General features: G+C 37.5%; 1 protein-coding gene across 1 annotated transcript in view; it reads right to left on the bottom strand.

Annotated features, from left to right (window-relative positions):
* The window catches only part of GAB2 (GRB2 associated binding protein 2), a 190,774-nt gene that overhangs the window by 59,975 nt on the left and 116,492 nt on the right, over positions 1-14,307 (bottom strand). The window contains exon 2 of the mRNA XM_047071266.1: positions 33-333. Coding sequence (XP_046927222.1) covers positions 33-333 — 301 coding nt within the window. The remainder of the gene's footprint in view (positions 1-32; positions 334-14,307) is intronic.

Genomic DNA, 14,307 nt, shown 5'->3' with positions numbered 1-14,307 from the left:
CTTGGGAAAAAGGTTCCTGTTTGCTCTCCTACCTGTGCTCTCCTCAGCCTGATTGAAGCCACAGATCTGGCAGATGCTCTGGACCCACTTATTCATGTCCTCCTCCGTCTCGGCCACCAGATAAAAGGTGCGCTCACTGGTCTTGATGTCAAACACAAAACTATCCTGCAGCTCCTTCTTGTTGAAGGTCAGGCCTGCATCCACTTGCTCACAGAAGTTCAGGTTGATGATCCTCAAGGGCTTCTTAGAGTGATCGTTCTTGTAGTATTCCAGAACATCTGGGTCACCACTCATCCGGCCACTCCGCAGGATAAACCATCGCTTCTTCCAGGCCTGAGGAGGAAGAAGGAAAAAGAGGGGAAAAAGGTCATTAGTTAGTTCAAAGCTTCTCACAGGTGCTCAGAAATCACTAGGTTAAGGATGGGGACTGTTGCACCTGCAGGCTGAACATGGCCCTTATTTCTCTTTCATACTTCACCACAGTTTAAAAAATGGAGGATGGGGCGCCTGGGTGGCGCAGTCGGTTAAGCGTCCGACTTCAGCCAGGTCACGATCTCGCGGTCCGTGAGTTTGAGCCCCGCGTCGGGCTCTGTGCTGATGGCTCAGAGCCTGGAGCCTGTTTCCGATTCTGTGTCTCCCTCTCTCTCTGCCCCTCCCCCGTTCATGCTCTGTCTCTCTCTGTCCCAAAAATAAATAAACGTTGAAAAAAAAAAATTTTAAAAATGGAGGATGATTTTAGAATGTGTGTTAGCGCAACACTTCACTATGGAACAGGGTCTTATCATTCTGAAATGAGATGTGGCATTCCAATTTTTTAGATTAAGAAATTAGATGGAGACTAAGACATTTTCGAGCAATTATTCCCTATGCTGGAATACAGATTCAAACTCATAGTACTGTTAGTCAGGGTGGAACTTGCAAAACCACAGCATCTCAGTATATGGATAGGGACCCCAACAAGTCATGGTGAGTGGAAGCAAAGAAGCAGTATCACACACAGCCAGCAGCAGAAAAACAATTCCCTAATTTGTGTGTGGTATATTGTGCTTTTCAAGCAAATGATGGTGCCTTGGAAGAATCACCTAGAAAGCCTTCTAAAACTTCTCTGAAGTGGGGGGTGCCTGGGTGGCTCAGTTAAGTGTCCAACTCTTGGTTTGGGCTCAGGTCATGATCTCACAGCTCGTAAGACAGAGCCCAGCATTGGGCTCTGTGCTGACAGCACGGAGCCTACTTGGGATTCTCTCATCCTCTCTCTCTGTCCCTCCCCTACTCACACTCTTGCTTTCTGAAAATAAATAAAAATTTTAAAAAATAACTTAAAACTTCTCTGAAGCACATAACTTTAAGATTTTTTTCACTGTCTTGCTCCTTGCAATAGCCCAAGTACTTGTAATAGGGCCTTGCACATATTAAATACTCTATATGTATCACTGAATGAATAAACTCCTTGTATCATTTCATACTATAGAATTTAACACTTGATCACATATTCTCTTATCCTGTCTTGTATATTCCATTTTTTCAATAAGACTGAGTAATCTGTGAGCAGACACCACACAAAGTGGTAAAAAGATGCTGCATGTAATAGCCTTGGGTTGAGGCTATGCTTAACTACTGATTTGCTGTAGTTAAGTCATTTGTAGATGTGGGCTCCCAGGCTGCCCCAAGATCCTATCTCAGTTACCTTGTCTAAGATTTTCTCTTGCTCTTTGGCTACTGTCCCTGAGCTTCTCTCTCTCTAAACGTCCAACATGGCCACTTTTTGGTTTCATGAGAAAATATAAGCAATCAAGAGAATTTACATATGCTCCATCACCAAATTTACTGATCTGCCCGCATCTGAAGCAAAGTAGCCTGTTATTAGGGAGCATGCACAGTTCGTCTGATCTAAAGCCAACATCCTTCTATCTGTGTGCCCCCTTTCACCTACAAGGGGACCGACACCACTGTATGATTCTCCCATTCTCTGGAAGCACTGCATTTTCCCTCCCTACTAGGATCATTCCCATAAGGACACCAACATCCCCCATCATGGGGAAAAAAATATAAAGCTTGACTTAATCCCATGTTCCCCTCTAATGATGGCCCAGTTTTCTTTAGAGTAAAACCTCAAAGAGTTTTCTATATTACTGGACATTTGTCTCCTCTCTTGCCATTCTTTGGTGGAAAGCAATCTAATCAGGCTGCCCCACCACTGCATAACAAAGTTCTCAAAGACTTCAAGGCTGCTAAAGCAACTTTTGGGTTTTATTTGATCTCTCAACAACACCTGATAATGGTTTATTCTGTCCTCTTTGAAGCACCTTCTTCCCTTGGCTCACCCTCAACTTTCCTCCTCCCCAGCCTCTTTTTCAGACTCCAGGGCTGGTTCTTTCTCATCTCTCTGACCTCTAAATATTGGAATGCTTCCATGCTCACTTCTCAGTCTCTGTCTCTCCTCTCTCTACACCCACACCCTAGGTTATTTTATTCAGTTTCACAGCTTTAAAGACCATCTAATTGCTGTACTTCCCAAATGTATTTCTCCATCCCAGGTCCATCCACTGAACTCCAGAGTCTTATACCCAACTCTTCACTAATAAGCATCTTAAACCCAGTGTGCTCAAAACTGAGCTCTTTACATCCTCCAAGCCTGTTCTTCCTGCAATCTTTCCCATCTCAGTTAATAGCAGCTCCAGCCTTCCAGGTGCTCAGACCACATATAGTGAGAGGTCATCATGGACTCCCTTCTTTCACATTCCACATCTACAACAAATCCTGTTGGTTCAAACAGTTCACTCGGTCTAGCCCACCATTCTGTAGTCCTCCTGCTTCTACCCTTTCATCCTGCAACTGATGCTCAACATGGAAGCTGATGTAAATCAGACTGTGTCACTTCTCTGCACAAAATCCCCAAAGGCTTCTCATCTCAGAGTAAAAACCAAAGTCTGCACAATGGCCAGTGGGTCTGATGTGACGGTCAACTCTCCCCCATCCAACACCTCTTACCTCATCTCCAGCCATGCTCTGCCTTGGCCATTCTGCTCTCGCCACCCTGGCCACATACTTCTGCCTCAGCGTCTTTGCTCTGGGTGTTCCTTCTGCCTGGAATACTCTTCCCCCAGACATCTTTCCTTCAAGTCTCTATTCAAATATCCCATTACGGGGGCAGCCATTCTTAATCACCCAACCCTCACACTCTCTTACCCCCTTACTCTGCAACACTGCTCTTACTAGTACTTACACCATCTAAAATGCCACATTTTTGTTGAATGTCTGTATCTACCTCTCAAAATGTAAACACAAGGAATGATTTTTTAAAATCCCATGCTGCATCTTCAGTGTTTCAAATAGTGCCTGACACACAGCTGGTTATCAATAACTATGTATTGGATTAATGAGTAATTATTTTATTACATGAACTCCTTACAGCATCCAGTAGGTTACAGGGATATAACTGATGCTTAATAAGTCTTACCTCAAAATGAATATAAGGTATGGCCAGATAGAATCAAGCTGAGGAAAACAAAAAATAAGAACTATATATTTACAGTCACCTAAAATCTTTCCCAGGTCATTGGCTTATAGAACTCTGGGTGTGCTTGTGGTCCATGTAGCAGGTGCATGCATATACATGGAAGTGTGTGAGTAGCAAGGTGCATTTTTAAAAGGTATTGTTAATAGTTTAGCTTGTGTTTCAGTTGATGTGTCCCCTCCAGTGCTGGTCTCTGCAGAAAGAGCTGTCTCCAAATCACTGATGTGCAGGTACAAGCATAAACAAACACAGAGACACCCACATAAACAAGAGAAAGGTGTTTACTACAGATAACATCAGAGCCTGTCAGGTTCTGCTTCCAAGGAAGTGGTGTAGGCTGATAAATGACTGCTTATAAAATGCTGATAAATTTATGACCAAGCAGGCAAGGCTGTCTAGCCTAGTCCCAAATTCCCATCCCTCTTCTGCCACACCATTTCTCTCCAAGTCTATGCACATTTCTTTTTTAAATCAAACAACTGAGAACACAAGTATAACCAACTTCAAAGAGTCTAGCTCCAATGACAACTTCTCTGATCTTCTCAGCTGAAATGGACCTCTACTTCTTCTGAACCTTTGTAACACTTTTTATGTAGTTTTTATGGCCTGTCATTTTTTACAACATATTACAGAAATTTTGGAATTTATTGTTTCTTCCCAAGTATATTATGAACAACATCTGTATCCTTCTATGAATCTTGATGGTAGGCATTTTGCTAAATGTTACTAAACAAGGCTTCTTATCGCTGAATTTTTCTTATCTCTCTGGCCTCATTTATACCTCCTTGCTTTCTTCTTTCCATCCATCCATCCATCCATCCATCCACCCATCCATCCAACAAGTATTTGTTTAGTGCTTACTATGCTACAGGCAGTATTCTAGATGTTGAGCGTACAGCATGAATTCCTGGTCTTACAGAACTTACTACAGTGCATAACAAATTACATATTATTCTCCAAATATACCAGATAATTGCATGCCTTCCTGTCTTTGCACAACCTACTGCATCTTCCTAGAATGACTTTACCCTCACCTTGTCTATCTAGAAAATTCCTATGTCCCTTCAGTGCCAGCTTGAATTATCACTTCCCCTGGAAGGGCTTTACTAACTTCCCTGGGTAGAGCTGGTGCTTCTGTCTTATACTCTCTTAATAATTTGTGCTTTCTTTGGCATTTCAGTTATTTATATATCTTCCTCCCCTTTAAGCTCTGAACATCTTGAGGTTAGGCTCCTTTCTGGCCAAAAGTTACTTGGAAAAGTGTTTGGTCTATATGAGAGCTCAATAAAGATCTATTGACTTTCTTCATTCTATCAATATATTAATTTACTCAAACTAATAAATGCAACTTAAATATATATATTTTCACAGAAGCAGGAAAGGAGGACAGCAAGAGAAGTACAGCAAAGAGATTAAGAAAGATAAAGGTATAGTGTGGATTCTATATGATGTGAGTTCTTTACTCTCTTGTTCTCTTCATTCTGATATGAACATTGACCATGTAATAAATAAATATTTTTATTTTTTTTAGTTTATTTATTAATTTTTACACCCAATGTGGGACTCAAACTCACAACCCCGAGATCAAGAGTTGATGCTCTTCCAACTGAGCCAGCCAGGCGCCCCTGACCATGTACTAAATATTTATAAGGAAATCTGGGGCCTTCAGCTTGAAAGTGTCTCATGATACACAAATGAAAAATTACTGTTGGATTACTGACACATAATGCAAGGAGAACATGGGACCTGAATATGTTACAAGAAGAATGCTTTTTCAAGACTGTTCTTATATCTATACAAAATTTCTTAACAAAAATTAAGTCAAAATCGATCATGGACTTAAACATAAAATACAAAGAGAAATCAGCAAGATAATATAAAGAATTATATAATGTAACCAAGTGAGGGTTATCTCAAGGATGTAAAACTAATTCAATATTCAAAAATCAATCAGTGTAATCCACCATAGTAATAGACTAAAGAAAAACCACATGGTCATATCAATGAATACAGAAAAAAAATTTGACAAAATTTGATCCCTATTTATAATAACAACACTTAAAAAATAGGAAGAGGGGGGAGCTTTCTTAATTTGATAAAAAGCACCAACAAAAGATCAACACCAACATTCTACTTTGTATTGAAAGAATGAATGCTTTCCCCCTAAAATCCGAAACAAGGCAAGGATGTCTGCTTACTCTCACCACTCTTGCTGAAAATTCTAGTGAGGACAATAAAGAAATGGACATAAAAGGCATACAGTTTGGAAATGAAGAAAAAAACTGTCCCTATTTGCAGATGATATTATTTTCCACATAGAAAATCCCAAGGAATTAGGAAGAAAAAAGAAAAAAAAGAGCTAAAAATCTCCTGGGACTAATGAGTCAAGTAAGGTCACAAGATACAAGATAAACATATAAAAATCAATCTGCTTCAATATGCTAGCAGTGAACATGTGGGCATAGAGAATAAAAATAAAATGCTATTTATAGTTTGTTTTTAAAAAATTAAATAAGTGTAAATCTAACAGAATATGCACAGGACATGTATGCTGATAGCTATACAATGCTGAAGAAAGAAAAAAAAAAACCAAATACCATGATCATGAATGAGAATACTCAACATAGTACATCTCCCCAAATTGATGCTCAGGTTTAACATAATCTCAAAATTTCATCAAGAGTTTTTACAGATGTAAAGAAAATTACACTAAAATGTATATAGGAAGGCAAAGAAAGTGTAAAAAAAATTGAAAAATATGATAAAAGAGGGGCTATTAATTCACTAGATTCCAATAATTATTATATATACACATACAGTTCTCAAGACTATGTGGCACTGTCAGAGGGACACACACACAGAACAAAGGAATAGAAGAGAGAACCCATAAACAGAGCCACACAAATACACCCAACGGATTTCTGACAAGGGTGAAAAGCAATTCAATGGAAGAAAGACAGCCATTTCAACAAATAATGCTGAAGCAAGTGGATATCCATAAAGAACTAAATCTAAATCTCACCTCTTATATAAGAACTAAAAATGAATGATAGATTTAAATGTAAAACTAGAAAACATTTAGGACAAAAAAACGGAGGAAATCTATCAGGTTTAGGGCTAAGAAAGAGTTCTCAGACTTGACACCAAAAACAGAATCCATAAAAGGCAAAAGCTTATAAATTAGACTTCAATGAAATGTAAAACTTTTGCTATGCAAAAGTCTTTAAGAGGATGAAAAGACACATACAGACTGAAAGTGAAGGGATGAAGAAAGATATTTCATGCAAACAGAAATGAGGGGGTAAAAAAAAAGCTAGTATGGCAATACTTGTATCAGACAAAATAGACTTGAAAACAATGTAACAAGGGACAAACAAGTGTTAAATAATGAGAAAGCAATCAATCCAAAAAGAAGATATAACAATTGTAAATATCTATGCATCTAACACAGGAGCACCTAAACACATAAAGCGATGAGTAAGAGTCATAAAGAGAGAAGTTGACAATTAATACAGTAATGGTAGGGGACTTTAACACTCCACTCACATCAATAAACAGATCATGCAGAGAGAATATCAATAAGGAAACAGTGCCTCTGAATGACACATTAGATCTGATGAACCTAACAGATATGTACAGAACATTCTATCAAAAAACAGCAGACTACACATTCTTTTTAAGTGCACATGGAACAATCTTGAGGAAAAACTGCATGTTAGGCCACAAAAAAATCTCAGTATATCTAAGAAGATTGAAATCACATCAAACATCTTTTCTGACTACAACAGTAAGGAAACTAGACATCAATTACAATAAAAAATAAAACAAAATGAAACTGGAAAAAATCACAAACACATAGAAGCTAAACAACATGCTATTAAACAACCAGTGGGTCAATAAAAAATTAAAAAATGAAATTAAAAAAAACACATGGAGACAAATAAAAACAAAAACACAATGGCCTAAGATCTTTGGGATGCAGTGAAAGCAGTTCTAAGAGGGAAATTTATAGCAATACAGGTCTACCTCAAGAAACAAATAAAAAAAAAAAAAAACACCTCAAACCATTTAACCTTACATTTAAAGGAACTAGAAAATGAACAAAGCCCGAGGTTAGTAAATTGCAGGAAACAATAAAGATCACAGCAGAGATAAATGAAGTGAGACTAAAAAAACAGAGGAAATATCAACAAAACCAAGAGGTAGTTCTTTGAAAAGACAAATAAAATTGATAAACTTTTAGTCAGACCCATCAAGAAAAAAAAAAGAGAGAACTCAAATAAATAAAACTAGAAATGAAAAAGGAGAAGTAACAACCAGCACCACAGAAATACAAAAGATTGTAAGGGACTACTACAAAAAATTATATGCCAACAAACTGTACAACCTAGCAGAAATGGAATGAATTCCTGGAAACACACAATCTTCCAAAACTGAATCAAGAATGAACAGAAAATCAAAACAGACTGATTACTAGTAAAAAAAAAATTGAATTGGTAATTAAAAACAAAAACAAAAGCAAAAACAAAAAACCTTCCAACAAACAGAAGTCCAGGCCAAAATGGCTTCACAAGTTAATTCTACCAAACATTAAAGAAGAGTAAATAACTATTTGTCTCAAACTATTTCACAAAATAGAAAAAGAAAAGAAAGCTTCCAAATTCATTCTATGAGGCCAGCATTACTCTGATACCAAAACCAGAAAAAGTGGCTACTAAACAAAACTCTACGCAAGTATCTCTGATGAACATAAATGCCAAAATCTTCAACAAAATATCAGCACACCCAATTCAACAATGCACTAAAAATATCATTCGCAACAATCGAGTGGGATTTATTCTGGGGATGTAGGAATGGTTAAATATCCACAAATCAACCAATGTGATACATCACATTAACAAAATGAAGGATAAAAACTCTCAACAAAGTTGGTTTTGAGGGAACACACCTCCACATAATAAAAGCCATATTTGAAAAACTCACAGCTAACATCATATTCAATGGTGAAAAACTGAATACTTTTCCTGTAAGATCAGCAAAAATGAATGTCCACCTTGCCATTTTTGTTCAGAGTCCAGAGTGCTAACCATTACACCATGGAACCCCACTCACTTCTGTTCACTATAGTACTGGAAGTCCTAGCTGGCACCAATCAGATGAGAAACAAAAGGCATCCAAAGTGGTAAGGAAGAAATAAAACTTTCACTATTTGTTAATGACATGACACTATACATAATAAATCCTAAAGATTTTACCAAAATATTAGTAGAACTGATAAATGAATTCAGTAAAGTTTCAGGATACAAAATATACAGAAATGTTTTGTGTATTAGTGTTTCTATACACTAATAATGAGGTAGCAGAAAGATAAATTAAGAAATAACCTCATTTACAATTGCACCAAAAAGAATACCTAGGAATAAATTTAACCAAGGAAGCAAAAGACCTATACTCTGAAAACTATTAGAAATTAATGAAAGAAACAGAAGATGATATAAGCAAATGGAAAGATATACCATGCTCACGAATTAGACAGATTATTATTGTTAAAATGTCCATGGGGCGCCTGGGTGGCGCAGTCGGTTAAGCGTCCGACTTCAGCCAGGTCACGATCTCGCGGTCCGTGGGTTCGAGCCCCGCGTCAGGCTCTGGGCTGATGGCTCAGAGCCTGGAGCCTATTTCCGATTCTGTGTCTCCCTCTCTCTCTGCCCCTCCCCCGTTCATGCTCTGTCTCTCTCTGTCCCAAAAATAAATAAACGTTAAAAAAAATATTAAAAAAAAAATGTCCACACTACCCAAAGCAAATGACAGATTCAATATAATCCCTATAAAAATACCAAAAGGATTTTTAAAAAACTAGAACAAATAATACTAAAAGTTGGATAGTGCCACAAAAGAACCTGAATAGCCAAAGCAATCTTTTTTAAAAACATGTTTATTTATTTTGAGAGAGAGAGAGCAAGCGAGCAAGCAGGGGAGCGGCAGAGAGATAGAGGGAGAGAGAGAAAATCCGAAGCAGGCTCCATGCTGTCAGTGCAGAGCCTGACAACGGGGCTCAACATGGGTCCTGAGCCCATGAACTGTGAGATGATGACCTGAGCTGAGAGTCAGATGCTTAACCGACTGAGCCACCCAGCACCCCCAGCCAAAACAATCTTGAGAAAGAACAAAGCTGGAGGTATCACATCCCAGATTTCAAGATATAATACAAAGCTATAGTAATCAAAACAGTATGATACTGGCACAAAAATAAATACACAAATCAATCAAATAGGATGAAGAGCCCAGAAAAAAACCTCATGCTTACACAATCAATTCATCTATGACAAAGGAGGCAAGAATATAGAATGGAGAAAAGACAGTCTCTTCAGTAAATGGTGCTGGGAAAACTAGACAACTTTATGCAAAAGAAAGAAATTTCTTATAAAAACAAACTCAAAATGGATTCAAGATCTAAACGTGAGATGTGGAACCATAAAATTCCTAAATGAAAACACAGGCAGTAGTCTCTTGGACAGCAGCCTTAGCAATATATTTATGAATATTTCTCTTCAGGCAAAAGAAACAAAACCAAAAACAACAAGTGGGACTACACCAAAATAAAAAGCTTTTGCATAGTGAAGGAAACCATCAACAAAACAAAACAAAACAAACCAACCTACTGGGTGGGAAAAGATATTTGCCAATGATTTATCTGACAAAGGGTTAATATAAAAAAAATAAAGAACTTATGCAACTCAAAAACCAAAAGAAAAAAATATTTGATTAAAATATGGGCAGAGGATCTGAATAGACATTTCCCTAAAGAAGACATACAGATAGTTAACACAGACAAAAATGAAAAGATGCTCAACATTAGTAATCGTCAGGGAAATGAAAATAAAACCACAATGAGATATCACTTCACACCAGTTAGAATGGTTATTATCAAAAAGACAAGAAATATAGTAAGTGTAGGCAAGGATGTGGAGAAAAGGGAACCCTTGTGTTGCTGATGAAAATTTAAACTGGTGAAATCACTGTGGAAAACAGTATGGTGCTTCCTCGAAAAATTAAAAATAGAACTATCATATGATCCAGTAATTCTACTTCTAGATATTTACCATTCCCCCCATCAAAAACCCTGAAAACACTAAATCAAAAAGATACATGCATCTCTATATTCATTTCAGCATTATTTACAACAGCCAAGATATGGAAACAATCCAAGTGTCCATCCATAGATGAATGAATAAAGAAGATGTGTACACACACATACACACACACACAGAGGAATGTTACTTGCCCATTAAAAGAGATCTTGCATTTGAAACAATGCGTATGTACGTAGAGGGTATTATGCTAAATGAATTAAGTCAGAGAAAGACAAATACCATGTGATTTTACTTACCTGTGGAATCTCGAAATCAAAACAAGCAAACAAACAACAGCAACAAACCAGAAACAGGCTCATAAATGTAGAGAACAAACTGGTAGTAGCCACAGGGGTGGAGGTGGGGGGAATGTGTGAAATAGTTGAAGTGGACACAGAGGTATAGACTTTCTCTCATAAATAAGTCATGGAGATGAAAAGTATAGCATAGGGAATAATACCGTAACAGTGTTGTATGATGACAGATGGTAACTACACTATCATGGTGAACACTGCATAATGTATAGAAATGTCAAACCACTATGTTGTGCACCTCAAACTAGTAACACTGCATATCAAATATACTTAAATAATAAAAATTTTAAAAAAGATAAAAAGAGAAGCTTTTGAGTGGGAGAAAATACTTGCAAACCACATATTCAACAAAGAATAATATCTGGTAACATATAGAAAACTATCACACTCAACAGTCATAAAAGGGAATTAGGACAAGGGCAAAAGACATGGAAGACACTTCACTGAAGAGAATATACAGATGGTAAATCTGTATATATGTAAAGATGCTCAATATCTTTAGCTGTTCTGGAAACAGAAATTAAAATACAATGAGATATCACAGATCTATCAGAATTGCTAAAATAACAACAACACGAAATGCTGGCAATGAGGCAGAGAAAACGGGTCACTCAATATTGCTGGTAAGAGTCTAAAATGATCAGGGTGCCTGGGTGGCTTTGTTGGTTGAGTGTCTGACTCTTGATTTTGGCTCAGGTTATGATCTTGCAGGTTTGTGGGATTGAGCCCCTTGTCAGTCTCTGTGCTGAAAGCATGGAGCCTGCTTGAGATTCTCTCTTTCCTTCTCCCTCTCTCCCACTCTTAAATAAATAAACTAAAAAAAAAAAAAAAAAAAGAAAGAATCTAAAATGATATAGCCACCCTGGAAAACAGTTTGGTCATTAAAAAAAAAAAACTAAACATGCAACTCCTATACACCACAGCAACTGCTCTGCTCTGCTGGGTAGTTATCCCAGAGAAATAAAGATTTACATTCATACAAAAAATTTTCATGAATGTTTATATAAATTTTGTTTATAATAGCTCCAAACTGGAACAATCTAAATGTCCTTCAATAGGTAAATGGTTAAATAAACTGTGATGCCATAGGATACTACTCAGCAATAAAAAAAAAAAAGTATTGACACATGCAAAGTCTTGAGTGAATCTCCACAGAGTTAGGCAGCATCAACAAAGCCAATCCCAAAAGGCTACATACTGCCCAATTCCACTTATGTACCATTCTTGAAACGGACAGAAGATTAGTGGTTGTCAGTGGTTTAAAGGAGGGGCTTGGAGTAGGACAGATGTGAGTATGGCTATAAAAGGACAGTATGAAAGATTCCTGCGGTGATGGAAATGTTCTAGATCTTGACTGTATCAATATCAACATTCTTGTGATGTTGTAGTACAGTTTCAGAAGATGTTACCATTGTGAGGAAACTAGTAGAGGGTATGTGGGGTCTCTGTATTACTTTTACCACTACATATGAAACTAAAATTATCTCAAAATAAAGTTAATTAAAAGGAAACTGGTCCACAAGAGAATTGGAATGTTCACAGATGGGAAATGTATTTGAAGAAAACCATAAGGAGGAAAGGACTATTTCTCAGAGAAGAAAAATAAAGATCATGGAGAGAAAGGTTAACAGCTGGCTACCGACTATGACCAGATCCAGCTGTCCTCAATCTTTTCCAGTCAGGGATAGGGATGGGATCTTAGGGAATCATACTGTGAAAATATGAATAAACTTCAGAGTTCAGACTTCTGAGCAGGAGGGCACAAAATACCAAGACTCACCAGGATTTCCAAACCTTTCAAACTACATGCCAGCTCTAGGGATTGTAGGCTGTCCAGGCAAGGTATGATTCTAGGCCTTAGGGAATAAAAGTTCCCAGAGAAACAATAAACTTAAGATGCCAACAAGCTTCTTCTCTTTTTCTGTGTAGTAGTCTCCACGATAGCCCTCAATGAGTCTTATTTTCCAGTATAGCCTTATGTAGTCCCCTCCCATACTGAATAAGGATGACCAACAGCATATTGCATAAATGACCGTGCAGCTTTGAAGGCTAAGTAATTAAAGATGCTATAGCTTCTTTCCTGTTTGCCTTTGGATAAGCTGCCATGTTGTGAGGATACTCAAGCAGTACCGAGGAGTGCACATGGTGAGGAACTAAGTAAGGCCTCCTGCCAGCCATGTAAATGAGCTATTCTTAGAAGCAGATACTTCAGCCCCAGCCAAGCCTTCAGATGCCTGCAGGAGTAGGCAACTTTTTAACTGTAATTTAATGAGAGACCCTGAGCCAAATCCACCAATCTAAAGTGCTCCTGAGTTCTCGACTCACAGAAAACCTAAGAAATAATAATATTTATTGTTGTTTTAAGCCAGTAAGTTTTAAACCTTTTGTTATGCTGTAATAAATAACTAATACATTCTACTTTCCATTTCTAGGGCTAGGTGGGTATAACCAAGGGTAACCACTGGGAGGAAAGCCTTGTCTATTTAGAAGACTAAAAGCAGCTCAAGCCTAAAAGATAGACAAATAGGCCATTGGAACAGAAGGTTCCAGAAACAGACCCATACATACTTCATCACTAGATTTGTGAAAAAGTTGATACTGCAGTGCTATAAAGAAAAGAACTGTCTTTTCAATAAACGGTGATAGGTCATTTGGTAAGTATGAAGAAAGATTCTTTTTATTCTTAAATGGTTGTTTATTTTTGAGAGAGAAAGAGAGAGAGAGAGTGCACAAGCAGGGGATGGGCAGAGGGAGACCAAGCAGACTCCTGTCAATGCTGAGCCTGGCATGGGGCTTGAACTCACAAACTGTGAGATTATGACCTGAGCTGAAATCAAGAGTTGGGTGCTTAACTGACTGAACGATTCAGATGCCCCAAAAGATTCTTAATCCTTTTTTATGCTATATATGAAAATTAATTTCAGATCATTATAAATCCAAATGTGAAAGATACAACATTATAAAGCATTTAGAGGAAAATGCCTTCATGGCTTTGAGCTACACAAATTTGTGGAATACTCAAAAGTTGCTAATAATACAAGAGAAAAAGTGATCAATGTTAGTACATTACACTTAGTGTCTGGTCACCATCAAGAGGATGAAAAACCAAGTGAGTAAGAGGAGATATTTACAATACATATATCCATGAAGACTCATATTCAGAATATATTTAAAAAAAATCCAACTCCACATATTAGCAGGAGAAAGACCACTTAATAGAAAAATGGGCAAAAGATCTGAATAGGCACTACACAAAAGACATCCATCCAAAAGGCTATAAGCATAAAAGAAGATCTTGATTTCATTAGTCATTGCAAAATGCAAATTAATACCACTACACAACCAC

This window comes from Lynx rufus, unplaced genomic scaffold (assembly GCF_022079265.1).
Source record: "Lynx rufus isolate CCGP_SWC_20201006 ecotype Redwood Valley unplaced genomic scaffold, mLynRuf1.p SCAF_9, whole genome shotgun sequence".
Lineage (NCBI taxonomy): Eukaryota > Metazoa > Chordata > Mammalia > Carnivora > Felidae > Lynx > Lynx rufus.
The sequence above is the reverse complement of the archived record's forward strand: the minus strand, read 5'-3'. Positions and strand labels throughout refer to the sequence as shown.